Raw genomic sequence first — 27,437 nt, 5'->3', positions numbered from 1 at the left:
CATAGTCTACATGACAGACATGCTAAATGGGGATTAGCAGCAAACACAAAAGTGAAAGAGAAAAATACACCACCTAGTTATGCACTTTCAAGTAAGGGTCATACAAGACATCAATCCCTTAGTGACCAGGGATAACACAAAATGCCAAAATAACACACCACAGAATTAATCTTTGGGGAACGTGCTTGCTAATAATAGTCTGGGACATTACCCCTTCTTTGACTTGATGCTTGTACCTCTGATGCTACAAGCCCCAATGACTATGATCCTAGATGCTCCAACATGGGCTGTCCAGGCATGACTCTAGCATCTCATGAAAACAACAGTGCAAAGGTAAATCTACTACTTATACATAATCTTAGTGGAAGAGGAGGGACAATTTCACACTCCAATCCCATGTCATTGAATTAAGCCATTTGGAACCCAGTGTGCTAGTTTGAGTGTCTGCATTCTCATATATACCTGTCTTAATAAAGGCATAAAGATGAACAATATATACATGTTGAATAGCAAAATTGAATCTATTTGCAAATTCTTCCACAGTCCAAGGTCAAAAAGTGTTTCATGTTGGGTACAGGACATTATGGAGTAATTGAGTGTGTAAGAAAAGGCAGGCTTTCAATACACATAAACATGCTGACAAATCAGAAATTCTCTTCTTCGGCGGATCTCAACATCTCTGGGACAATACCTGGTGGCCTGCCGCTCTAGGCACACCGCCCAAGCCAACACCAACTGCAAGGAACTTAGGAATCCTCATTGATAACACCCTGTCCATGAAAAACCATGTTACAACAATATGCGGCTTAAGTTTCGCACTACTAAAAATGCTAAAAAGAGTCTTCCCATGGATTCCTGCTGAATGCAGAAAATTACTAGTCCAGTCACTACTGATAAGCAAGCTGGACTACGGGAATTCCCTATTTGTAGGCATGGCAGACTACTTATTCACAAAACTACAGCTAGTTCAGAATGCTACTATCTCGAACACTGTTAGTACTCTGCACCGATCTATACTACATGTTTGACCCATTTGTTTATTTGTATTAACTGTCTTATTACTCACATGTTTGGCTTTGTAGCCACCTATTTGTACTATTTTGTACACATGTTTGGCTTTGTAGCCACCTATTTGTACTTTTTGACCTATTGATTTATCTGTCTGACTATGCTCCCTCATGTACTTCTCTTTGTAAAGCGCTCTGATATCTGCAAGGATCTTGTCCGCGCTATATAAAACTTTCAAAATAAATAAATAAATAAAGGCAATCTGCAATAGGAAAAAGTACAACTCAGCCAAGAGCTGTCTGAGAGCCCTACATTGGCTCCCAATGAGGCAGAGAGCCTCTTTCAAAATGTTATGCATTACACATAGGGCATTGCATAACACCGGCCCCAACATCCTAAAAAACAGGATCAATTTCTATGCACCTAATCGGAATCTTCGCTCACAATCTACAGCAAAAGCTTCCACCATTCGAGTAAAGAAAGCCAGAATGGGTGGGCGTGCCTTTTCCCATCTGGCCGCTACCACTTGGAACGACTTGCCCACTGATCTCAGGCTCACGGACTTCCCCCTCACGTTCAGAAAAAACTGAAAACCATACTTTTCCCCAAATCCGACTAATTCCTCTAGAATCATGTACTGGCCCACCACAGACACCAACAATCCCAGCGCCGTGATATCCTGCTTAGGATGAATGCTGCGCTTTAGAAGTAACATAACATAACATAACATAAGTACTTGTACATATGGGTGACATTGCTGCTTATCTACAAAATGTAGAACCACACCTTCATCAGAATACCTACACTAAATGCATTTATTGGCAGTTGAAAAGAATTCTCCCTTAACTCAGTCCCAGCATCCCTGTGTGCTATAAACATTATGGTAACTAGACCTATGAGACCATCCTTTTACCCCGGGCATTCATGCGACTCCAAGCTGTCATGGTATTGCATGTAGAAGCTGTCAAGATTTGGTGAACTATGCTTGCTGGCTCTATTTTCAAATCACAAAGAGTGGGTTGTACATCTCACAAGCTCATATATTGTCCCAAAGGTAGGCACCTATTGTTAGGCTGACCTGTTTTAGGTTTAAACCTTTAGTAACGGGTAAAACCCCACTGAAAGGGAAACAGCCTACATCAGGGCAGACATATAAACACTGATTATACACCTGCAAAGCTGCAAACTAAAACTACAGTCAAACAAAAGGAAGTGAGATAGAATGCTTAATTGTTATTTCTTCCAGAAGAGGCCAACACAATGTAATTTTGTTATAAAAGGTAGCAACAAAAAAGAGTGGTCCAAGGTTAATTTTTGTTAGTTTTGTTGAGTAAAATATTTGTTTTTTCTTCAGATTTGTGTGTTTGGAATAAAGGTTTTTAGAAGCATGTTTTAGGTCTGATATAATTATTTTATACACTGTAGAGAAAATGAGAATATTACCATCATATTTGGTTGTTTGGCAGTGTTTAATTTGTTCACCTAATAATTGGTAAAATGGCTGTGAAGAATCTTGGCCAATATGTACCAAGACATTTACCTACAGACACAGAATGTATAAATCGTTTGATGCATCAGCCCCCTTTTTTAACAAGTCAGTATTGATAGGATGTAAACTGACAAACACCCAGGCTTTAAACAAATGCAGTGTGTAGTGACATGTACCATGATAAGATTGATGTCCCCATGTAGATTGGGCAATAGTGAAAACATGGCACAAGACTTTCAACATACCAACAAAATGCATAGCTACCAGGCGCCCATTGTTATTTGTGAAACCTTCAGCTGTCCTGCCTTTTTCCCCAACTGCAACTGCTGGGGCTTTTGAGCCCATAGTTGCAAAGTTAACAACAAAATGTCAAGTCTCGTACGTTGAAAACGCAATAAAATTTGTTTAAAATAAATTTCAAGTCTCAGAATACACTGTGATGTCTGATAAAAGGTCAGGGCTGATGTTATGTGAGACATTTGCCAAGGAGACACTGAGCAGCAATGAATGTCCACACAACAGAAGCACCACCTTAATTTAGTCAGACAAAGAGTGCAGAAAAGCTGTGGCAAATATTCTTAAAGCACCAAGTTTCAAATGCCATAAAATGCTATTACAGTGTAGGGCTACAAATTAATCCAATGTAATTCAAAATTGTAAAGGTTTCACAAGGCACTATGCTGTTGGCAGGGTATACCACCCCTACATGGTCATAATATTCAGTAATGAGTAGATGTGTCTTGTCCTGTGTCTAGGAATTTTATTAAAACATCTGAATATAGCATTCTTTTTTTATCCATGAATAGTCCCGTAAACCATAGAGAGACAAATTGAGTATGACCGATAAGATGTGAGAGGGTAATGAGGTACTCTTCTTACTATGTTGGGCATCTCCAGTTCCCCAGACAGGCCAATGATAATAGTCGCAGGCTCACCTGGGCCGAGTGGAAGATTGTCCTCTCCCCCTTTATTCGGGGGTTAGTTACATCCGAGCCTGTCACTGAACCTGTAGGCAGGGCGTTGCCCTTGGTCCCAAGTTAACAGCCTACGTCTTCAATCATCGGGCTTTGGTACGGACGGCTCGTTTGTTCAGTGAGGTCGGAGGTGAATGAGGACAAAAAATATATATATATTGTTTTGTTTTATAAACCAGACCTTTGTTTTTTGTGCTACGTCGCACAGAGTAGCAATTATTAAATTCATTTTGACACTTGAATAACCAATCATATTAATACATTCTGTTCATGAGCTGATGGGCAACGACAATGGCAATCACAGTTTCTGTTCACTAAATAAAAAATACATTTTCCACATTTGTACATTGTTTTCAGTTTGCATAAAAAGTTGTAACCATGGCTTTCTTGGGCAATATACCTTTTAGTGAACATTTGTTTGCTAGCCATATGGGCATTGTCCATCTTGTTAACTAAACCTTACTGTGCACATGTTTCTTCAGACCACTAATTAAATCTGCCAGCATTTAAGACTTTATTTTTTCCTAGACTGTCTCATGGTCTCAACCACATTGAGGGGGAGAGATGGACACATTTCAGTCCATACACAACATACTTTAGGGAACAGAGATACATTCTACTGTGGGGTAAAAAAGAAACAAAAATTTGAAGTCTTTGTCCAAGCACATTATGGAACTCATTGTGGTAACTCTAAATAGCAGAAAGCGGTGCTACAATAAATGAAATGGAGGACACAGCACCTGGGTACACTGATTTTACATTACATTTTTGGTGCATTTATTGGAGGTCAGTTTCTTGAGGTGATTGGCAAATACATTGGACATACAGTTTACCCTGTGCAGACTGTTACCAGCTCCATATGCTGCTAGATATAACGCTGTGCCTCTCAGGCCCTGTATTCACCATATTTCATCTCATACTCCCTAAATTATATTAATCCATGCGGATTCTTACTGTACCACTTCAAACTGGCTAAACATGGTGAAGGATGTTTGGGGAAGAGAAGTGTAAGACAGATGGTCTTCGGCCTTATGCCAGGATTCTGGAATTTTGTTCCAGGAGTCTAAAGCATATATTTACACCAGTAGGAAGTCTCCTTCCATTGCACTCTGCGATTCTAGAGAAAATCAGCATCTTGGAGTGAGATGCACACACTCGCACACTATGCTCACACACACAATACTTACACGCACTATACTCACACTATCTACACACTCGTTCCTAAGTGGCATAACCAGGAGCAGGGAGTTATATTGCCACGTAGCTCCTACTGAAGTAATCCAGCCCTTTACATTACCTGGCATGCAGGTGAGTTTAAAACGTCCAGGAACATTTTCTTCTAGAAACCGTTGTACGAGGAACATCCCTATAGTAGTTGTGGGTTTAGATGAGTAAGTCTGCAGTGATCTGCAATGTGGGAAATGATGCTTATTCTCAATTGTAGACTACACCCTGTTTGGCATGCAATACTGTTTAGTGCAATTGTAGAAGCTGTCTTTTACTTTGTTCTTTAACATCCGAAGAACCATGCCATAAGCTCAGTCTCTTTCCTTCTCGGTTTTAAGGGTTCTGCTGAAGATACAAGTGGCACGCAGTCTTTGTCTGGATTACTGAATAAGTGCAAGACTCCCCAAGGACAGAGATTGATGAACCAGTGGATTAAGCAGCCACTTATGGACAAGAATAAGATTGAAGAAAGGTAAATACAAATTCTAGTAGGTTACTTTGCTAGTTACTCCATTATATAATAAAGTTAGGTGATGCTGTTTTTATGAGTGGTTTGTATACTTGGATGCAATGATAACTGGAAATGAGTGTGATTGTACTTCAATCTTTGAACTGTCATTTAGGGTTTCACTTCGCTAGACTGTTTACTTTTTCTGGAGGTTTAATCGTTGGAAAGAACAAGCGAAGATGTGTTTCTCCATGACAACCTTGTGATTAGAACATTATTTTCCGTTTCATTTAGATGTAGGAAACAGTTGAGGAGGCCAATCCGACAGAAGTGGTGTTCATAGTTTCAGGCTTTATCCAATTTGTGACAAATTTCCCCCTCCTCCAATCTTCCTTCTAAATTTGTGGGGATATTCATGGAGGTTAACTAAACCAGTATTTTCTGTAGAATAATTAGCCACTGAAATGTTGCCTTCTGCTTCCCTGACAGCCTCTCCCTCCTCCCAGGGTTACTAATGGAGCTGCTGTGTGGCTCCAGTGAGTAGCCCTTGGCCTCTTTTGGTCGTTGTGCCACTTTCCCTGCTGCCAGCTCCACAAGACCAGGACAAAGCTCCCCGTCTCCACCGCAGCCCGTTCCAGACTGCTGCTCGGAGGCCCACTTGGCAAAGATCTCCATTTAGAGCTTTGTTTTAGCTTTAGTTTTCTTGCTTTAATTTTGTTTGGTTGCCGTTGATTCATCTTGGTGAATTTGTTTTGAGGACTTAGTATCGGCCATTTTGGGTCGGAGCCCAATTGTTTACCCCACCCCGTTCTTCTGTTTTTCAATGTCCCATCGCTGTTCCTGCTCCCCACCCTCCGACAGCCTCGCCCACCTCCCAGGGCTACTTATGGAGTCCCTGTGTGAAGTTGTGCTGCTGCCACGCCAAATGCTGCCACGCCAAAGGCGAGCCAGTCTGCGCCTGGACTATGCCCAGCTCCAGGAACCCTGGTCCTCTACCATCCGCCGATACACCACCGAGGAGCTCCTGGCCCTGGGCGCCGCAACAGCTGCTTCTCATTCTCTACGTGATCTACCAATAGACCTTTCACCTGCCACCACTGCCGCTTCTCCTGCTACACAGGACAAGCTGACCGCACTGGACCCAGTGCATCTTCTTCTCTGAAGACCACTAACAACCTGGAACTGCTCCACAGCATCTTGCCCAACCTCTGCTCTCTCTGCAAATACGCCACGAAAATCTGGGACAATATCACCACCCTCTCACCTGACATGGCGTACCTCACTGAAACATGGCTCATCCCCCTCCTCAAATCCCCACATCGCCTCTGCCATTCCCGACTGCTACAATATGATACACCGAGACCGCATCAACAGACACTGCGGGGGCATCGCCATGGTCTTCAAGGAAACAATCTGATGCACCAAAACCAACGACGACCCAATGCCTCTCTTGGAGCACCGCGACTTCTGACTACAAACTAATGCTAAGACCACGATAAGAGACCCCCCCCCCTCCCCAACGGACCCCAACCAGCAATCTGCAGCACCATCTCCAACCTCCTCTCCCCTTACCATAGACTCCCACCACTACCTTCTCAATTTACAAATAGACGACTCCAACAACGCCAACTCTACCTCCTTCCTGGAGAAGCTCAACAACAAGGGGCCTCACCCAGCTGGTCTTCGAACCTACTCACAAAGCTGGATACACACTCAAAGTAATTGTTACCTCCAGTGACTGAATCAAATTCACCCACATCACAGAACTCACCTGGACCGACCACGCCATTATTACTTTACCAGCATCTCATCACCAAGCACTACAACGCCGCCCACCAGAGCTGGAGCAAGGTAACCGAGACTCTATGAACATAGGCACTCAGCTCCACACAACTCGAAACTTCAGCAGGCCTTAACCAGACGGTCCAGAACTTCTCCGCATAGATCAACAAATGCGCTGACAGTCACCCCGCTGAAACCAGCAAATACCAACATAATCTCAAAACAAGCAGATGGTACACACCAGAGCTCAGAACCACCAATTGCAACTGCTACCGATTCGAGAAGCGATGGTGCGTCACCAAGGACCCATCCGACAGAGCTGATCACAAAGCAGCCCTCAGCAAACACCCCCAGCACATCAAGGAAACTAAGAGAGCAGCGGTTACTGACCTCATTGACACCAGTGCCAACCACACGAAGAAACTCTTCAGAATTGTCAAGGAATTCTCCAACCCGACAGCCGCAGAAAACACCATCCACCCGTCCCAAGAACTCTGCAACACCCTATCAGACTACTTGTACAGCAAGATAGGCACCATCTACATAAACTTCGTCCCCCTTCGTCCCCCCCCTACCCCCCCAACCCACCATTGTCAGCCTTGACAACCTCAGTCAACCAGCGTACACCAGCCGAACAATGTCCTCCTGGTCTCCGCATAAAACTTTGACCACCACAGCCATCATGTCGTCCATCCAGGCCGTCCACTGACCCCTGCCCCACCACCTCTCCAACCTTTGAACCAACCCAATCAGCATGGAACACATCAGCATCCTCAACTTCTCTATTTCCAAAGCAACCTTCCCAGACAGATGGAAACATGCAGAGGTCAGACCTGTCCTAAAGAAGTCCTCTGCCGACCCCAGTGACCCAGAAAATTACTGACCAATCTCCCTGCTCGCCTACCCTGCCAAAGTACTTGAGAAACCCATCAACCAACAGCTAACCGGATATCTGGAACAAAACCACCTACTTTATGCCTCACAATACGGATTCCGTGCCAACCACAGCACTGAGACCATGCTGATCGCGGCCACAGACCACATCCAAACTCTCCTCAACCACAGAGAAACTGTGGCCCTGTTCCTCCTCGACCTCTGCTGTATTCAACACCGTCACCCACCACACCCTCACCGACAGACTCCACAGCGTCTGCTTACAGCAAAACTCCCTCAAGTGGATCACTTCTTTCCTTTCAGGACGCACACAGAGCATCCAACTGCCTCCCTTCACCTCTGCTCCCCAGGACATCATATGCTGTGTACCCCAAGGATCATTCTCCCCCACCCCGTTTAATATATACATGACCCACCCTCCCCTCCAGCAGATGCCGTCAGATCCCAAGGACTCAACATAATCTTCTGCGCTAACGACACTTAACTAATTCTCTCACTCACTGAGGACCCCTCCACTGCCAAAACCAACTTATGCATCACCATGACCAACGTAGCCAGCGGAATGATAGACAGCTGCCTCAAACTCAACTCCGACAAAACCGAAGTACTGATCTTCTGGAAGAACATCTCTGCATGGGAACACAGCTGATGGCCAGCAGAACACAGATCAACATTCACACCAGCAGACCATGCACGCAACCTTTGCATCATCTTCGACAGCCAACTATCTGTGAAACGACAAGTCAATGCAGTTTCCGCCTCTTGCTTCAACACCCACCGTATGCTCCTCAGAATCTTCAGAAGGATCTCAGTCAACACTAGAAAGACCGTCACGCAGCCCCTCATCACCTGCCTTCTTGATTATGGCAATGCTCTCTACCCCGGGATTCCCACCGAGCTCGTCAAGACTTCAGACCATACAGAACACCACAGCTATACTCATCCTGGACCTACCCAAACAGACCCGCATCACCCCTCACCTCAGAAACCTCCACTGGCTCCCCTTCCAGAAGAGGTGCCAGTTCAAGATCCTCGCGCAAGCATACAAAGCTCTACATGAACAAGGACTATCCTACATCAACCATCGACTGAACTTCCACCTGCTCGTAAGTCACCTGCCTCACTAGCTCTCGCACACAAGCTGTATATGAGGCATTTGGCGAAAGGATGCTTAGGTTGCATTTAAAGCTAGAATTTTTATTATGGCACCTTTTTGGTAAGAATAAATATGCTGCAGAATGAACGGTATCTCACTTCATGCCTGCTCTGCGCAACACTTCACTGACGATGCTTGGCACTTACCACCTGCCATTTTATGTATCGGATGTGTTCCTTTGCTCAGTTTAAATAGCTAATTCTGATTAATAAACACTACTCCAACACTTTTGAAAGTGTTTGAGTTGCTTAACTTATGCGTTTGTCAATGTCTGATTATTCATTGTGCTTAGAAGAATTTAGTTTTAGAAAAGGAAAATGTTTTTCAGATGGAAGTTCTGGAATAGATGCTGACTCCTGCTCTCATTTTAAGTCCATTCACCAAGGCGGTGATGAGAGGATGAAATGTAAGGAGATTTAACAGAGCTCTCTGGCAAGTTAATAAAACATGTAGTTCAGCTAGACTGCAGATCTTGGACTCACAGTTTTTTAGAAGGTGATCGGAATATGGCTTTAAATAGGACAGCCATAAGCGACCGCTTGCTAAGTGCCCTTTGTTTCTATGGTTCAGCAAACTGAAACACAAATGTAGATTTCTCCCACTTGTACAGAACTTTAAATTTTAATTTTGCAAATGATCAAATAAATGTTTCTATTTTGTAGGGTTTTCCATTTTTGTAGTGGTCGGCCACCTTCATAAGAAAGTGTATATTTCTTTAAACTTTTGTCTTTGCTACACTAAAATTAATTTCCACTTGACCATCATATTTTATCATTCCTATGACCATTTACATAGCGCACACACACCATAAGCTGTTGTTTAATCATAAGGTATTATGGGCACCAAACTCAATTAAAAACGTGTTAGCGACCTTGGCAGTATAAAAGACAGAATGTGCCCTTGACCCTAAACGTGTTACCAGCCAGCATTCTGCACGGTCATCTCTGCAAATATGCTCAGTTCAGTGAGCTACCTTACTAGCGTTTAATGTATTATTTAATCTGTGCTTCTAAGTGAGCACCATGGCTTATAGCTTTTTCTGTGCTATGGCACTGAATGCTTCTATTTCTGTAAAACGTATTTGGCACTATCTATGTAGATTACTGGTTCTGACTCTGGTCCTTACGCTATCTTTGTTATCGCTGAGATTTGGTAGTAAATTAAAACTAACCACTGACACACCACATTAAGAAGTGTGTATGTGTAGTGTTCTGTTAGCCCAAAGATGTCAAGCCTTAGTAAGTTTCACCTCATTTTGTTTTCCTGTTTCATGGTGAATCAATACTTTTCATTTCCTCAGCCATTAAGAATTTGCTCCACTTGTTGACTATTGTTATTAGTTATTTGTTTATTGACCTAGTGTGAGGATTTGGCCAAGCTGAGAACGGTGCAGGAGCACTAGGGAGTCGACAGATGGCTAGAAGAGTGAATTGTGGGTAGGTGGAGGCAGAATACTGCTGTGGGTGGACCCTGGGCAGCAGGAAGCCATCAGTAGGGCTTGGCCCTCAGGTGCCATGGGTAGCTTGGGACTGAAGAAAAGATAACCGCACAGAAATCTAGGGCTTCTGAAATGCTACCAGAAAGGAGCTATTTGAGGAAAAGTAACCAAATGGAGACCGAGAAGGAAACAAGGACTCCTATAACTTCTACCTCGACTAGGGGAAGAGTAATCCAGCATGCTGATCTGCCATACCGGAGATGAATTTCAGGGAGAGGAAAGTGGGAAGAACCGGTCCAGGTATTTTTTTCGATGTGTGCCATGCACAAGGTTGTCCACACAGAAACAGTCAAAGGACAGTTGGAGACCAAGCATCAGATAGCAACCAACTCCACTAGTGGTACCAATGGGGAGGGTAAAAGGTGACGTATCAATCAGGAGAGGGAAGCCAGAAGGTGGGGATACTATCTGCTGTGTGCATGTCTTTGTTCTGTCCTACAGGCTGGTGTCTGGGCATCTGGAGACCAAGGGAGAATGAAGATTGAGGTACTTATGTGTGCTAATTTGTAATGGACTTACGTTGCATCCACCTATACAAGAAATAGTCTATTGTCCTAATTAAATCCTTCACAATCATTTACTGGCTAGGTTCTTCTCGTTCCTCTGAAATGTGGGGTGTGCTCTGCAGGCCTTTTGATCTTGACATACCTGGCGGGTGCTCCCTAAACACTCTTTGAGGAGTGTACAGTGCACCGTGTTTCTTTTGCATAAATATTCCCTGTGCCTTACTGCACATTCTGTTATGTGCTAATGATCTCTCCTAGGTAAGATGGCAACAGACACTGGGTTCAGAGTTCAGCTTGGCATAGCCAACCCACAACTTTTTGTATCTATTAATATGGCTAATTCATATTTACAATAGACGAGCTTAAATGACTCATTCCAATACGGATATGATAAAATGATACCTCCTCACCCCATTACCCCCAGCAACTATACATCCACAAAATAATGAACTACTTTTAAGAAACATGTCACTCTGCACGCCAAGAGATTTACACCACACTCCCCAGACACCTGCTTGAATATTCATTAACTTGTCAAAAATCAACACGGTCTCGTTTGATTGTCTCGTTAAAACAGAATGTGTGCTAAAAACTGTAGTGGCTTTTAGGAAGTTGCTGAAACACCAGTGTTTATGTCTTTAGCGTTCCAAACTAGTGCATGAATCGTTCTGCCCGAGGCCACAGCACCCAGTCTTTCAGGTATGCAGGGCTGAATTCAGTTTTCAGTCAGTTTTCAGAATTAAGGCAAATAAAATCTACACGGTTGGTTATAATGGTATCTAGAGGTTATGAAGGTAGGTTACATTTACTTATGTTCACGCATAAATCGCACTTTAGCGAGGACTATCTGTACACTAAAGTAAGTACCCCATACTTATTTGTACTTCTGGTTCACATGCCTCCGGTATGATTGGAACTCTTCTAAGATGTACAGAAGCAGAAACCATATTAGAGTGCTATAGTCAAATAATGTTGCGATAATACCTTAACTTAACATTGTCTTAAGCCAACATCTGTAGTTCAGTTTATAGAACAAGTGATTCGCATTGAATTCTACAGTGAGCGAGTAGCTTTAGGAATACCGGAAAGCCTTGGTTGCGTCTGTGGCACTAATCTTATGGGTTTATATGTTTTGATTGTAGCCTTCTAAACTGCATGAAAGCACCCAACCACTGAAATGTTCAGGGACTTGCTTTCTGCACAAGGAGCTGCCATACATGAGTCTTCTCTGAGGACCTTTCTAAGTAAAACTTAAGGCACATCGAAAGTACCTGTTTCTTTAGCAGATAAAGGATCCAGAGAGTATGATGAGAGCGCAATTTCCTAGATACTATTGGCACCACTTTCTCCTGGTGAAAACATTGGGCAAGGCTTAGATCTCTATTTCCAACAACTAGTTGATATGTTGGCAAAGATAATGGCAACCATAGAAATTGTTTTCCAGAGAGTCGGATCGATTTCGCTGTTATAACCTGCACAACAAGGGAGCAGGAAGTTTCTATGCGTACACTCTCTAGAAGAAAAAAACAGAAACCACAACAAATGACAACTTGTATCCCTAAAAGAAAGCAAGAGATTTGGCTGGCAAAGGCCTCATCCAAGTGCTTCCTGTCTGATGACCAACTGCCTACGAGAGGACCGATATTGCAGAGAGATAAAGAGCAGCTCTCACCTATATATAATAAGACTGGCAGTTATAATGGATGCAATCAGAGCTGATAAAATAGATCCTGGTTTAGCAGGTTTTTTAGGTCTCGCTCTCGAGACCTATTGTCGTCGAGATGCCTCTCAAGGGAGACCGACCGGGGCACGTGCGGCGTTTCTGGTATGTGGACGCGCACGTACAGGCACGCAGTGTGCACATCTCCCCTTCTCCCTTCTGTGGTCGCAAGCCTCAGTAATGTGAGTTTCACTTTTGTTTTTATGCGCATGCGCGCTCAGTTCAACATTGTGTCCCCCAAAAGGCGCTATTAAATACAATTTCCCCATAAACTTTCCCCATTGTTGGAGCAGCCCGCAACGGCGGGTCCGCTCAGTAAATAAACATGTACACTGTGCCTTCATCGGCACAACCACTGAACAAATGGAGAACCCCCCACTCACCCGGTGTGGGGGAATCCTCCTGAAAGACGGCTGGCTGCAGCGCGATTCCGGAACACTCTAGCTCCTGTATACTTCTTGTAGCACGATGCGGGGCTCTTTCCTCAGTCATGGGAGCCCCGCACTGCTCTCGGCCGATCTTCATCCGGGCCCCCTCCTGGGACCTGGGACTTCAGCCCCCGCACTACCTCTCTCGCGCTAGGGCTTCCTCTGCACCACAGGCGCGAGTTGCAGGATACGGTGATGTGCCGCCGCTTACCCAACACAGGAACAATCGAGAAGAGCCCCCTCCTCTATAAACAAGTCTTTCTCCCTCCTCACATTATTTCCCCCCACCCTCCTTGTTTTTTCTTGCCCCGCCCCCTTTCGCTCCAGGCCTCACTTTCGTCCAGGGCTCCCTTGTTGGACCTGTGAACTGGTGCTGTCTTGGCCTCCTGGACTGCCTCTGACCAGCTAGCAAGATGTCGTCCTCCACAGATAACTCGGAGGAGCAAGTGAGAATCCACTGCAGGAAGCTTGTGCGGGCGGTGAAAGTCATAATGTATCCAGATTCTAGCCAGCAGCATCGGAGGGAGGCCCTCCAGGTGAGGCGCCGCAGCTGAGGCAGGGAAGAGCTCGAGCCGCTGCCCAGTGAGTCACTGACGGGCGCGCTCACGGAGTTAGCGCGCGCCCCTGTAGAACGTTATAATCCGGATTGTGTGTGGCCGGTTGAGGGGAGGTGTTTGCGAGCGTTGTGTTACTGAAGGGCTGGCCCACTTGACCGTTTTACTTACCGGTAGTGGAGGGTCAGGCCCATGCAGGCCACATCTCCGAGACTCACACTCCCGTCACAGATTTTCAAAAGAGCTGAGCCAAACCGCTGCACCAGAAGGGGGGCATTATCGCATGAACATATGTTGTCAACTCTACGAGACATTCACCTCACAGGAGGTTCAAATCTATCCGCTTTACTTTTTGTAGGCGCAGCAAGCACACTAATGTTCACCACACGAGGTATCATTACCCTTAATTAGAACCGATATACCAATCGTACATCTCCCATGACCATGAGAGTTTTGGATCAAACCTGTCCATTTAGATCATAGGAGAGACTAGACGTCAGTTTTAGTTTGAAGGCTGAAACTCTCATTTCACCTTAAAGTGGGACCATACCAATGTATTTGCCCCTCCCAAATCTTTCCACGCATTTCACCTCACAGGAAGACAAGCCCATCTTTTCACCCAACTGTGGAGAGTTAGACCCTTCCATTTACCTCTCAAGGGTAGACCTATATATTCAAATTCTTATGAAGTCCAGAATCTTCTTTCATCAGTGTGGCTGAATCTGTCCAATCACCACACGGATAGGAAGAGGTAGTAGATTTCACAGGGGTTTCATATTCCCCTTGTTCATATTTTTATTGGTGATATTTATGTTACATGTTCTGGGTGTGATCAAGAAGCAGTGTTCAAAGCAACGGCGGTGTGTCTCATCATCTTTTGGGAGGGTGATTTGTGCTGCATGTCATATTTTCTGACTGCTTGATGGCATTGGATGGTACTTGGTATCCTGATTTTCCTTTTGGCCCAGACATCGTACTTCTATGACGAGGTCTAAGGCCATGGAACACGATAAAGCCACGGTCCAAAATCTGTTTGTGACCAAGGAGTGCGCACCAAGGGTTAGCTAGGTGGTGACATGGGGCTTTTGTCTATATTGTGAGTTGTTGACATAAGCGTGGAGACAGCATACTGATTTTGGGGGGTAGTTCCGGACAGAGCCTTTTTTTAAATCTGGCTCAGAGGAGTGCAGCCTACTTGCTCACTAGTGTAGAATTCCATTAGGATTTGACAACCCAACCCTAACGCTGACTTGTCACGTGTAGAGTGTGCATAGTGGATGTATGGTGAATTTGGTATAGGAAGATAATATGTGTAGAGTGAACATGATTTCGTTGACCAGTGGGATCCATTTTGAATGGCCCTTATTTACTGTGGCACAAGATGGTGGGGCTAACGCAGCTTCCGCTGACAGTAAAAATCTGTGCCTGCATTTCTGTGATTGGAGGGCGTAGACCTAGACACTGAAGTGAGGAAAATTGAGAAAATGCTATCCGTAGAAATTCTATGAATATCATTTAGCAAGGGATTGCTGATTAGATTTCCTAAGAGCAGAGCCATATGGTGGAGTTTCTAGACGGGGCCTGCATTTTTGTCTCGACCCAATAACCACTTGTGGAAGGCTAATGACCGCTAGATGCAGAGATCTCAAATTTCATTGCATCCTTGTTTTAAGTACAGCCGTAGACTACTGCTTGCATTCAGTGTAGTGACAACACTTAAGGGGTCAAATAGATCCTTGTTTCGCACACACGCTGGTTTGAAGAGCACTTTGCATTACTTTCAGATGTGCGCACTACATGTGTATGCGTTTTTCAGCTATCTCCCTATATTGTGCCTCTCTTCCCGTTTGTGCTGCTGTCGCCTGTGTGCTTATCCCCTTACCCCTCCATGATGCCCTTGCCCTCCCCCAACCCACACTGCTTTCTCGTTCTTTTGCTCCTAACGCTATACTTTAAGCTACTATTATTATTTATTATTAGGGGGTTTTGTAAAGCGCTTGGTGACGCTCAACGGCGTGTCCCCGCGCTGAGGAGCGAGTGCTTACAGGAGGACTACAGAAAGCGGAACCTATTAGCGAATGAATAATATTGTTTTTAACTTGGCTCTGAAGATTGATTCAGATGGTTCTAAGCGCAGCGCCGCAGGTAATTTGCACAGCTAACTATTACACTTCTAACAACATACAGCCACAACATATCACATACATACACTAAATAATACGTAGCTATAACACAATACCGTTAGCAATGCAAATGGCTTTAAACAAAGGCGAGACCTATTGCATTTCCAATGCTTGTTTTGTTCTTGTTTTGCAAGTATGACTACCGGAGTGGTTCGTCCCTGGTGTGACTGCTAGGCTTGAACCTTGTCATTTAGGGTAAGTAGGCGCACTAGTTGTGCATGCTCACTTAAGTTTTTTCATGTGTGCCAAGTGTGCTGTGATCCCACTAGTGTACCACCAGTTGTGCAGTGTTATAAAACAAGCATTTGCAATGCAATAGGTCTCACATTTATGAGAGTTTGAGCTATTGGCATTGTAAATGACACAGCCTTTTATTTATGTGTTGTTTTTAAAACAGATAAATAAAGGGCATTGTAATTTACAATGCCAATAGCTTAAACTCTTGCAAATGTGAGACCTATTGCATTGCAAATGCGTGCTTTACAAATAAAAACAAGTAATGGCGTTGTAAATGACAATGTCTTTTACCCCCTGTTGACAATGTCCAACTGTACATCAAATCAGACTACCTACCACTGACTTCAGTCTGGAGACCACAACATGTTACTAGCTAGCAACAGCCACACAGCTCCAAACCATATGAATTAACTTGGAGTATTCAGAGGTGCTTTTGAGATGAGAATCTTGGCAGGATGAATAGATGTTCTGTATCCTTGTTAGGGTAACATGTTCTGTGTAAATACTTCCATTGTACAAGCTTGACATGAGCATTACTTGAGATTCTCAGGCTATGTCTGTTCTTTCACGCTCTCTGATGCCGTCTGTGGCCAGTGGGCAAAAGAAGGTGTCTGCATGAGAATCTGTGAAAAGTGTGCTCTCACGATTGCACCAGCTCCTCCCTTCTGCGGATTCTTTCTAAGCGGACAACATGCCATTTAGAATCAAAGGAAATGTGTCTTCTGTATCCTTTTATTGTCTCTGTGTTTTTCTAACCCAAGTGGATAAACTGCTCCTCCAACATCCGCTAAATGATCAGGAGTTTTAGGGTCACTTTCTCACCATTTCTTTTTTTGAAAACCTTTATTTGCATCAACAGGATAGACATGCGTGGGCCCACAACCAATCCGGCCGGCCACAATTCAAAAAATGATCAAAAGTCTAAATAAGCAACACAAGGCCAGCTGGCAGGCAGGCAAACATATTTAAAACAATGCTAAGGAAAGGACAAGCGACATTAACGGCCCAATATCAGGATCAATGAGGTCCATTTTATAATAGGGGACAAGGCTCCTGGCAGATTCATAAAATACGGAAAAAACAATAAACAGAAATACACCCACGCCAAAATGGGAAGAGGAGGGGGAAGGGAGGGGGGACGTGAAGACACGAGTCGGTCGTAGCACAAAACAAACGCAAAATATAGTGGATAAGCATACAAGTACTACCAGCATCTCATGCCCCCCACCCAATAACACGCTAACAAAGGCAAGGGGAGCAGATAAACTGCACGATCGAATCCTACTCGCCATACGAGCCTGGGGAAAAAAAAGGGGGGAGGGGGGGGAGGGAAAGGGGGAAAAATAGGGGGGAAACAAAAGGGAGGAAACCAATAAGGGCAAGAACAAGGAAAGGGGAAGAAGGAGGAACAAAGAAAAAGAAGTTCGAGGCATGTGGGCTGCTAAATTCATATCTTAGCATTAGATCGCCGCCTAGTGTTGGGCTCGGATGATTGCACATTGTTGTCCTGGAAGAGTCTTCGAAGTATCCTGAGATAGGTGGCTCCTCCCCTGGACTACAGTGCGCATGGGCATCGGCTCCATCCCCAGATTGTTTTTTTCCGCCATTGGGTTCGGATGTGGTCTCGACGTCTTACTGTCGGAACCAAGTAAAACTAACTTTTAGCGGCCAAAAGGCCTCGATTTTCTTGCGTCGGTATTGTCTGCGCACGGTCTCGAGTCTTCCGTCTCTTGGAGCCGGAATAAGCGGAGTTTTCTTCGCTCTCGGAACTTTGAGGCCTTCTCATTGCGACACGACTGCAAGCCTTTTCGGACATGGAGCGGAGCCCGTTTAAGTACTGCCCGCTCTGTGGGTCCAAGTACCCACACATCGATCTACACCCCGTGTGTAACAAATGCCTTTCGCCTGACCACGACGACGGAAAGTGCAAGGCCTGTGCACAGTTCCGATCGAAGAAGACTCTCAAGCTTCGGCGCGCGGTGCGCATGGAAGCTAAACAAGCGGCACCGGATCCGGAGAACATCTTCGGCGACCAAGACGAAGAGGACCAGGGTCATCATCTCCAAATCTCCCCACCCGGGACGGAGGTCGAGGCGGATCCGGGAGACGACGACGGAGTCGCGGGTCCAGGCCTTGAATACGTCGACGAGGTAGGAGACGACGATGAGATTTATGGGGCCGCGGCGGATAGCTCAGCGGACGAGCTCTGCCCCGAAGGTTACGAGGATACCGACCGGGACACGGGATCGCCTGTCGGCCTTACCCAAGACCCGTTGCCGCAAGCCACAGCCCCGCCTTCGGGCCCGGCCACGGACTTACTTGCTGGGCAGACTGTTTCGAAACCGAAACCGAAACCATCGGGATCGACAACACCTAAAATGGCCGACCCGAAATCGAAACTGAAAGTTAAGGACTCGAGTGTCCCTAAGATGGCTGCCGTGCCGGTGAAACCGACGGCGCCTGCTACCCCATCGACTCCGTCGACCTCCGGTCCGCAGAAGTCGAGGAAGTCCGTCGATTCCGATGCTGCGAAATCGAAACCGACGCCAGAGGAGGGGTCCTCCAAGAAAGATGGTCGGCACGGGACAGCGGCTCCGACGCCGTCAAAACCCGCCAAAGTCGGCTCCAAGGAGGCTACGCAGGCACACGGAAAGAAGTCTGTGCCCCGAACGCAGGAATCGGAGGCGGTACAGACTGGATCCGCGCCCAAGACGCACAAGGCCCACAAGGACGTCGGATCCGAGGGGAAAATCAGACCATCCTCGTCGGCGCCGACACAAACTGTGAGTGTGCCGTCCCCCATTGCCGACTCACTGAAAAGGATCAGGGAAAAGGCCTTTGCCCCGTCGGCTCCGATACCATCAACGCAGCCGCGAAAAGACACTCCAGAGAAGCCGTCTGGGAAACTTCTCTTTATTTTGCCGCCGAAGGAGGCGCCCAAGGCATTTTCAACCAAATCGGCACCGAAACAGGTGGTTTCTTCACCGACTGGCCCACTTCCACGTCAGGTGCTCGAATCCGAGGACGATTCGGCGCATTTCATCGACGCTGACACAGGCAAACTGACACTCTATAAGAGGAAAATAACTTCGGAGCCAGTGGACCCCTATGTCATTCCACTAAAGAAGAAAAGGGTGCCCCTTGACGCCTCAGGCCTCACGGAACCAATCCAGCCTCCTCCGAGACGGAGCCCTACTCCCTCCCCAGACCACTCTGAGGGTGAGGGGTATGATGAGGACGACCAGTACAATTTCCCAATCAATGAACCTGATGTGCAACCGGATTCATTTGATGACAATGGTGACCAGAACACCCAAGGTGCGGGGCAGGACCCGCAGCCTTTTAATGCACGGGCATCCCCGACTGAGGATTCAGCAGGTTTTCATGCCCTACTCGAAAGGGCGGCAGCCAATCACGATGTGGACATGCATGCCGACCCTGTGGAGGAAGACTTCCTTTTCGACACTTTTTCGGTCTCTGAAAGGACAGTAAAGACACTGCCTATGCTTAAAGGAGTCCTCAAGCATGCTGGGGACATATTTAAGGAGCCTACGAGAGCGAGAGTGGTCAACCCTCGCATTGAAAAAAAGTACAGACCTGCACCTGCGGACCCCGCATACATTCGGGGACAATTGCCATTGGACTCTCTTGTGGTCGCCAATGCCAGGAAACGTGCCAACTCCCAGACTACGGGTGAAGCTCCTCCCCCGGATAAGGAATCCAAAGTGCTAGAGGCAGGGGGCAAAAGAGTAGCTGCACAGGCATCAAACTTCTGGCGCATTGCCAATACACAGGCGCTCTTGGCGCGTTATGATAGGGCGCACTATGACACCCTAGAACAGATCGTACAACACCTGCCTCCACAGTTCCAAGAGGGCACAAAAATGCTTATCGAGGAAGGGAAGCTAATCTCAAACGCAGCCATCAAGTGTGCACTTGATGCTGCGGACACAGCTGCTAGGGCTATCAACACTAGCGTTATGCTGAGACGACAAGCGTGGCTCCGCATCTCAGGGTTTAAACCGGATATTCAGACGACAATTCTTAATCAGCCAGTCAATCCTGATAGTCTGTTTGGTCCGGATGTTGACACCACCCTAGAGAAAATAAAGAAAGACACGGACACTGCTAAGTCTATGGGGGCCCTACAGTCACAGCAGTTTCGTGGCGGCAATTTTCGTCGCTCAGGTGCACGTGGAGTCACCAGAGGACAATTGGGTCAACAATCCCAGTTCACAAAAGGTGGGGCACAATCCTCGTTCACTAAACAGAACAAGGGAGGTTACAGGAATAACAGCAACAGAGGTCGCGGCAGAGGAAACAACAGCTCCCGCACCTCTACTCCCAACAAACAGTGACTCTCTGTCACTGCCCCCCGACCACCTAACACCTGTCGGGGGGAGACTGCAGCGGTTCCTGCCCGTCTGGAGAAACATCACCACAGACAGGTGGGTGCGACAACTAATCCAGTATGGTTATTGCCTAGAGTTAAAGTCCACTCCACCCAACATCCCGCCAAGGCAACGGCCTATGTCCGCAGAGCACTTGCTCTTATTGCAGCAGGAGGTAGTGGTGATGCTGCAAAAGGGAGCAATCGAGCTCGTGCCGGTGGGGGAGGAAGGCACAGGGGTATATTCCCTGTACTTCCTTATTCCAAAGAAGGACGGTTCTCTCAGGCCCATTCTCGATCTACGTCCCCTCAACCTGTACATACTATCGGAACATTTCCACATGCTTACACTGCAACAGATTCTTCCCTTGCTAAACCAAGGAGACTTCTTAGCAACCTTAGACCTCAAGGATGCTTATTTCCACATTCCACTACACCCGTCACACAGGAAATACCTCAGGTTCACTATTCAGGGCAGGCACTACCAGTTCAAAGTCCTACCCTTCGGAGTCACAACAGCCCCGAGGGTGTTCACAAAGTGTCTGGTGACAGTAGCGGCGCACCTCAGGAGGCAGAACATCCATGTCTACCCCTACCTAGACGACTGGCTCGTGCAAGCCAAGTCAGAGCAACAGTGCGCCGCAGACATGTCGACTACAATTCACCTTCTTCACGATCTGGGTTTCTCACTGAACTACCCAAAATCGCATCTTCAGCCGGCGCATGTCCGGCAGTTTCTAGGCGCGACGATCAATACCCTGACGGCCATGGCTCAGCCAAACCAGGTCAGGATAGACAGCATGCAGGCTCTGATCCAAAGGTTCAGGCCGCAACACTCGCTTCCAGCGAGAGTGTTCATGCAGTTGATAGGCATGATGGCCTCCTGCATCTTCATAGTCCCTCACGCACGGCTACACATGCGCCCGCTCCAGGAGTGCTTAGCGAATCAGTGGACACAGGCTCGTGGGCAATTGACAGACCTAGTGTTGGTTACCAGTCGGGCATACGACTCTCTGCATTGGTGGACTCCACACAACCTTTGCAAGGGCCGACTGTTCCAAGAGCCTGTGCCGCAGATTATCCTGACAACGGACGCGTCTCTCCAGGGTTGGGGAGCTCATGTGCTCACTTACACAGTGCAGGGACTATGGACGACGCAGCGACAGAAGATGCACATCAACTATCTGGAACTGATGGCAATCTTCATGGCGCTCAAGTCCTTCATTGTACATCTGTGCAACAAAGTCGTGCTAGTCCGGACGGACAACATGACCGCGATGTACTACATTCAAAAGCAGGGAGGCACCCACTCGCCACAGCTGTCTCATCTGGCTCAGAGCATGTGGAAGTGGGCCATTCAGAGGAACATTTTCCTCATGGCAGAACACCTCCCAGGAAAGGACAATCAGATGGCGGATCTGCTCAGCAGATACAGCCATCAAATGCACGAGTGGGAGATACACCCGTCTGTTCTCCACCCGTACTTCCAGCAGTGGGGTCATCCGGAGATAGACCTGTTTGCCACAGCAGAGAACGCAAAATGCCAACTCTTTGCCGCCAGGTTCCCTCACCCACTGTCGCAGGGGAATGCGATATGGATGAACTGGTCAGGCAAATTTGCGTACGCTTTTCCGCCAGCCCCTCTAATACCGCTGGTCGCAAGAAAGCTAAGGCAGCACGAGATGACTCTCATCCTGGTTGCTCCAACGTGGGCGCGCCAAGCTTGGTACACCACGTTCCTCGAACTCTCAGTGGTGCCGCATCAAAGGCTGCGCCTCACGCCCAGTCTTTTGACGCAGAACCATGGAGACATTCAGCATCCAGATCCACAACAGCTCAACCTGGCGATCTGGCTCCTGAAGTCCTAGAGTTTGGATACCTTAACCTACCTCCGGAGTGCATGCACATCATCAAGGAGGCGAGGAAACCAACTACTAGAGCATGCTATGCTGCAAAGTGGAAGCGTTTTGTCATTTACTGTACGGCCAATGACATCGACCCGCTAGATGCATCTATCCCCAACATCATCTGCTATCTGTTGCATCTTTACAAGTGCAATCTAGCGTACACTTCCATTCGGATACATCTATCCGCCATAGCGGCTTATCTCCAGAACAGGCAGCACCTCTCTGTCTTCAGGGTGCCTGCCATTAAAGCCTTCCTTGAAGGTCTGAAACGAGTCATTCCCCCAAGGACACCGCCAGCTCCGGTGTGGAACCTCAATGTCGTTCTCACCAGACTGATGGGACCGCCATTTGAGCCCCTGCACTCGTGTGAACTCCAGTTCCTTACGTGGAAAGTAGCTTTCCTTGTGGCTATTACGTCTCTGAGGCGTGTCAGTGAGCTGCAGGCGCTCACAATCCAAGAGCCATTCATTCAAATCCATTCAAATAGGGTAGTGCTACGCACTAACCCCAAATTCCTTCCGAAGGTGGTGTCACAGTTTCATCTAAACCAAACTATTGACTTACCAGCATTCTTTCAAAACCCGCAAACGGTGGCGGAAAGAATGCTCCATACCTTAGATGTACGGAGGGCGTTGATGTACTACATAGACAGAACACAACCCTTTAGAAAGACAAAACAACTCTTTGTTGCCTTCGCACCCCAACACAAAGGCAACCCAATTTCCAAAGCAGGGATAGCCAGGTGGATTGTTAAGTGCATCCAGATATGTTATCAAAAAGCCAAGCGCACTTTAACAATACCCCCCAGAGCGCACTCCACACGCAAACTGGGGGCATCCATGGCTTTCCTAGGGAACATTCCTTTAGAGGATATTTGCAGAGCAGCCACGTGGGTCGCACCACATACCTTCACAAAACACTACTGTGTTGATGTGCATTCCAAGCAGCAAGCAGCTGTAGGACAGGCTGTTCTCAAGACACTTTTTCAGGTTTCTGCAGCTGGCACGGGCAACCGCCGCTGATGGAGGGACTGCTATGTATTCTATGCTAAGATATGAATTTAGCAGCCCACATGCCTCGAACTGAATATGCTACTTACCAGTATGCATCTGTTCTTGGCATGTAGGGCTGCTAACATTCATATCGCCCGCCCTCCTCCCCGGTGCCTGTCGCAGCTGCAGATATACTATTGTATTTATTCATTAGCATGGACATCTTTTACACTTTTCACTCCATCTTCTGCCACAATGGCGAAAAACAATCTGGGGATGGAGCCGATGCCCATGCGCACTGTAGTCCAGGGGAGGAGCCACCTATCTCAGGATACTTCGAAGACTCTTCCAGGACAACAATGTGCAATCATCCGAGCCCAACACTAGGCGGCGATCTAATGCTAAGATATGAATGTTAGCAGCCCTACATGCCAAGAACAGATGCATACTGGTAAGTAGCATATTCAATATAAAAGGAGAAACACAATCGTGCAAGATGGGCGCCACCCCGGGCCAGGCATCCCGCGGCTAATAATACAGAAGAAAGTAGAGAGCTGGCGAGAAGAAGGGTATGGTAGTCGCGACGGAGCATCGAAACAGATAAAAGTGGCATAGCGACAGACCCCAACCCACTCATGCCAGAGAAGCGAGGACAGCAGCGGCACCGCTATAAAGGGATAGAAAAGGGCCATAGAACCAAAAAAAAAAAACATCTGAAAGACCCCGCCCACCCGTCCCACCCCGCACCCCTGCAGAAGGCTACGGCCTACCCTCCAAACAGCGTGCCTGTCGCCCTAATCCGAAACCCGAAATATAGTAAAGAAAGAAAGTAGAATAAGGAGACAAAAAGAAGGAGGAAAGGGAATATGAAACAAAAATAAGATGTGAGGGAGGAGCCAGAGGATATGAACAAACACACTCGGCAACGACCCTCCCCCGACCAGCAAATGAATAATTATCAAATCAGTGCTACACCTTCACATACAGCAAAAACCCGCAGGGGGGGGAGGGGGAAATTTTAACGTTTCACAATGTCGAGAGTACAAGCATCAGTGCAACGGACAGGTAAACCAGCAGTCTATCAGTGTCGTGCAACTTACCCCCAGCCCTTCCTAATCACGAAACCAACCCAATAAAGGATAACATGGAGCGGACCACCCAGCACAAAATAATCGTAATGTTGACCAGGGTTACGGCAGTGATGTAGATTAGGGAGAGCCACCATACTAATGGAATACAAAAAGTCAATGAAACAAGTCAATCGTAGCAGCAACGACAGGGCAAGCAAAAGCAAGCCGGAGTCCAGTTTCGCAGGTCGACAATGCAAAGGTACCCCACCAGGACAAAAGCTCGAATCCATCGAAGCGGGAGCAAACAGCGGTCCACCATAGTTCCCAATTGTCCGGGAAGGAGCAGATCTCCGCGTCGTGTGCAAGTCCTCGAAGTCCGGGCGGTGAGAAAGCGGAGGTTCAAAAGCCACCGGCCCATCAAGCGGCCGAAGAACAGCGGCAGCAACTCCCGGCGCAGCCGAAGGGGGCAAAGCAATGGAGGCATCAGGACGATAGGGGTGCATGAAAGAGCGACGACCCAAAATGGCGGCGGGCCGCATGGGGTCGGTAGAAGCACCGGGGGCCAAGACAGCGTACAAGGACATCAAGGCGTCCAGGACATCTCCGAGCGTGGGCGCTCGAGCACACGCCCAGGCCTCCGCGCAATCCGGCCAGCAAGGTTCGTCGGTGCAGAGCGGATCACCCCCCACGTTGTTGGTAGCCATTTTGTGAGTTTCGCCGCCCCGCACTCCACCGTGGGCCCCCAAACAGTTCCCAAATGTAGGACTTTACAGACCTCCGGAGGTTCCCAACAATGGCCTCACCGGCACAGAACGGGCAGGCGCTCAATGGGGGGGGGGGCCCCCTCCGAACAGTGGCGGGCCCCACAAGCGAGAGCCAGGCGCGGGGTCCAGGGCTGCCGGACAGAACAAAGGCGAAGGGACCCCTTCACACAGTCAGCCCCCGACACATCTCGTCCCCCTCCCGCCGCACGGTCCACAAATCGGGGCCGGTTCAGGATCGCCGGGGCATACACACAACGGCTCCCACCAGTGGCTCACTCTCGCGGCCGGGGCCAGCAATCTCAGCACCGCCGGTCGGGTCCCACAGGCGAGGTCCCGGTCTCGAGCGCCCGAGGCCCCAATCCCACCGAGGGCACAACTGCGGACCCACAGCACGCAGGAGCCTCCGGACCAGACGGTGAGTAAGAGTGGGTCGTTAAATTCCAAAATCTGTAGTGAAGTATCGTCGCAGTACAGGATATATTGCAGGATATTCGAGGTTGGCCGGAGGGCCGACGGAGCCGAGCTAAAAGGCGGCCATTACGCTCTCGAGGTCCTTGGGATCTTGACTTTCTCACCATTAACGCGCATTTCATCAAACAGTTGAACTGGGAAAGTGCAATAGAAAGGATTGTCCGCAAACGTTTTGCTTGTGGCTGTTCCCAACATTCCCAATGCCAGTCCTTTCTGGTAATTTCCCTGGGGGCAGACATTGCTAACAGTCTGCGCTATTTTTTAGAGCGAAGTGTATCATCGCGTCCATTAAAATCGAGCAACATGTAAAATTTGTATTTCGATATTTCATGCAATGTGGAATATTTTTCCATGCTTTGGAGACGGAGTAAGTATGCAAAAGAAAGGTGCATTTCGCATACCACTATATAACCAGACAGAATTACCATGGGTAAAAAAAAAAACAATGAAACTAATGAAGTAAAACTTTTTTGCTGCATTATGCCGGATAATTTGTCTTTTCTTGGCGCATAATTTAGTCAACCTTGCCACAAAATGTCATGCTCCCCTGTCGCATAATTCCAGAGGCCCTGGCTAGGATACTGATGGGTGTGCCTTGCAAATTCCGGGATCTGGGCCTAGGTTCGACAACCCTCTGCCACCCAGTGTTACTGGGGCAGGTGGTTATTTGTGTACTAGGAATTTGCAGCAAATATAGCCTGTTACAGAGCTAGTCTATCCTATAGCCACCTCCCCCCCCCCCCCCCCCCCCCCCCCACCGCCCCCTTGCATACATCTGGCTGCTGGCTCTCTGCCCCCTCACCTCATACAACAAACATTTACTACGGATGTCCAGTGCTACAACAATAAACACCGCCTGAAGGCTCGAAGAAACATGCCATCTTTAAAGAATACGCTGCCAGTTTTGGCGTTCTTCTTCTGCACCGCTGCAGGAATTACTCGCTGCTCTGCATTACATCCAGGCGGACGGCGAGCCATTTAAAATATCAACAAGCATTTGCAATGCAATAGGTCTCACATTAGGAAAGTTAGAGCTATTGGTATTATAAATGACAAATTTTTTATTTAGGTGTTGGTTTTGAAAATAGCGAAATTAATAGCTTTGTCATTTACAATGCCAATAGTTTTAACTTTCGCAAACGTGACGCCTATAGCATTTGTAATGCAATATGTGTTGTATTTACATGACTTAGATGTATTAATATTACAAATAACAATGGCTTTTATTTTTTTAATAATTAATACTTAAATAAAAGTTATTGTAATTTATAATGGCAATAGCTTAAACTTTTGTAAATAACTTTTGGGAAGATTATGTTCAGTGTATTTTATTGTGATGAAAATCCAAGAACAGAAGTGAAATATTAACATCTTTTTGTCACATTTGTAATAAAGCTTGAAACATTGAGAGAACATAATTGAACCAGTTGTTGTTGAATGGTTGCACAGAGTGATGCTGTGGCCTTCAGTGGTGCTGAGTGATGCTGTGGCCTTCAGTGGTGCTGAGTGATACTGTGGCCTTCAGTGGTGCTGAGTGATGTTGTGGCCTTCAGTGGTGCTGAGTGATGCTGTGGCCTTCAGTGGTGCTGAGTGATGCTGTGGCAATCAGTGGTGCTGAGTGATGCTGTAGCATTCAGTGGTGCTGTGGCGTTGAGTGATGCTGTTGCGTTGAGTGATGCTGTTGCGTTGAGTGATGCTGTGGCGCTGAGCGGTGCTGTGGCGCTGAGCGGTGCTGTGGC

At 47.1% G+C, this 27,437-nt stretch overlaps 1 protein-coding gene across 3 annotated transcripts in view; it reads left to right on the top strand.

Moving 5' to 3' along the window:
• Positions 1 to 27,437, top strand: part of MSH2 (mutS homolog 2) — a 799,418-nt gene that overhangs the window by 127,216 nt on the left and 644,765 nt on the right. For all 3 annotated transcript variants that reach the window (XM_078649651.1, XM_078649652.1, XM_078649653.1), the window contains one exon: positions 5,037 to 5,170. In XM_078649651.1, coding sequence (XP_078505777.1) covers positions 5,037 to 5,170 — 134 coding nt within the window. The remainder of the gene's footprint in view (positions 1 to 5,036; positions 5,171 to 27,437) is intronic.

Source organism: Lissotriton helveticus, chromosome 6, assembly GCF_964261635.1.
Source record: "Lissotriton helveticus chromosome 6, aLisHel1.1, whole genome shotgun sequence".
Lineage (NCBI taxonomy): Eukaryota > Metazoa > Chordata > Amphibia > Caudata > Salamandridae > Lissotriton > Lissotriton helveticus.
The sequence above is the reverse complement of the archived record's forward strand: the minus strand, read 5'-3'. Positions and strand labels throughout refer to the sequence as shown.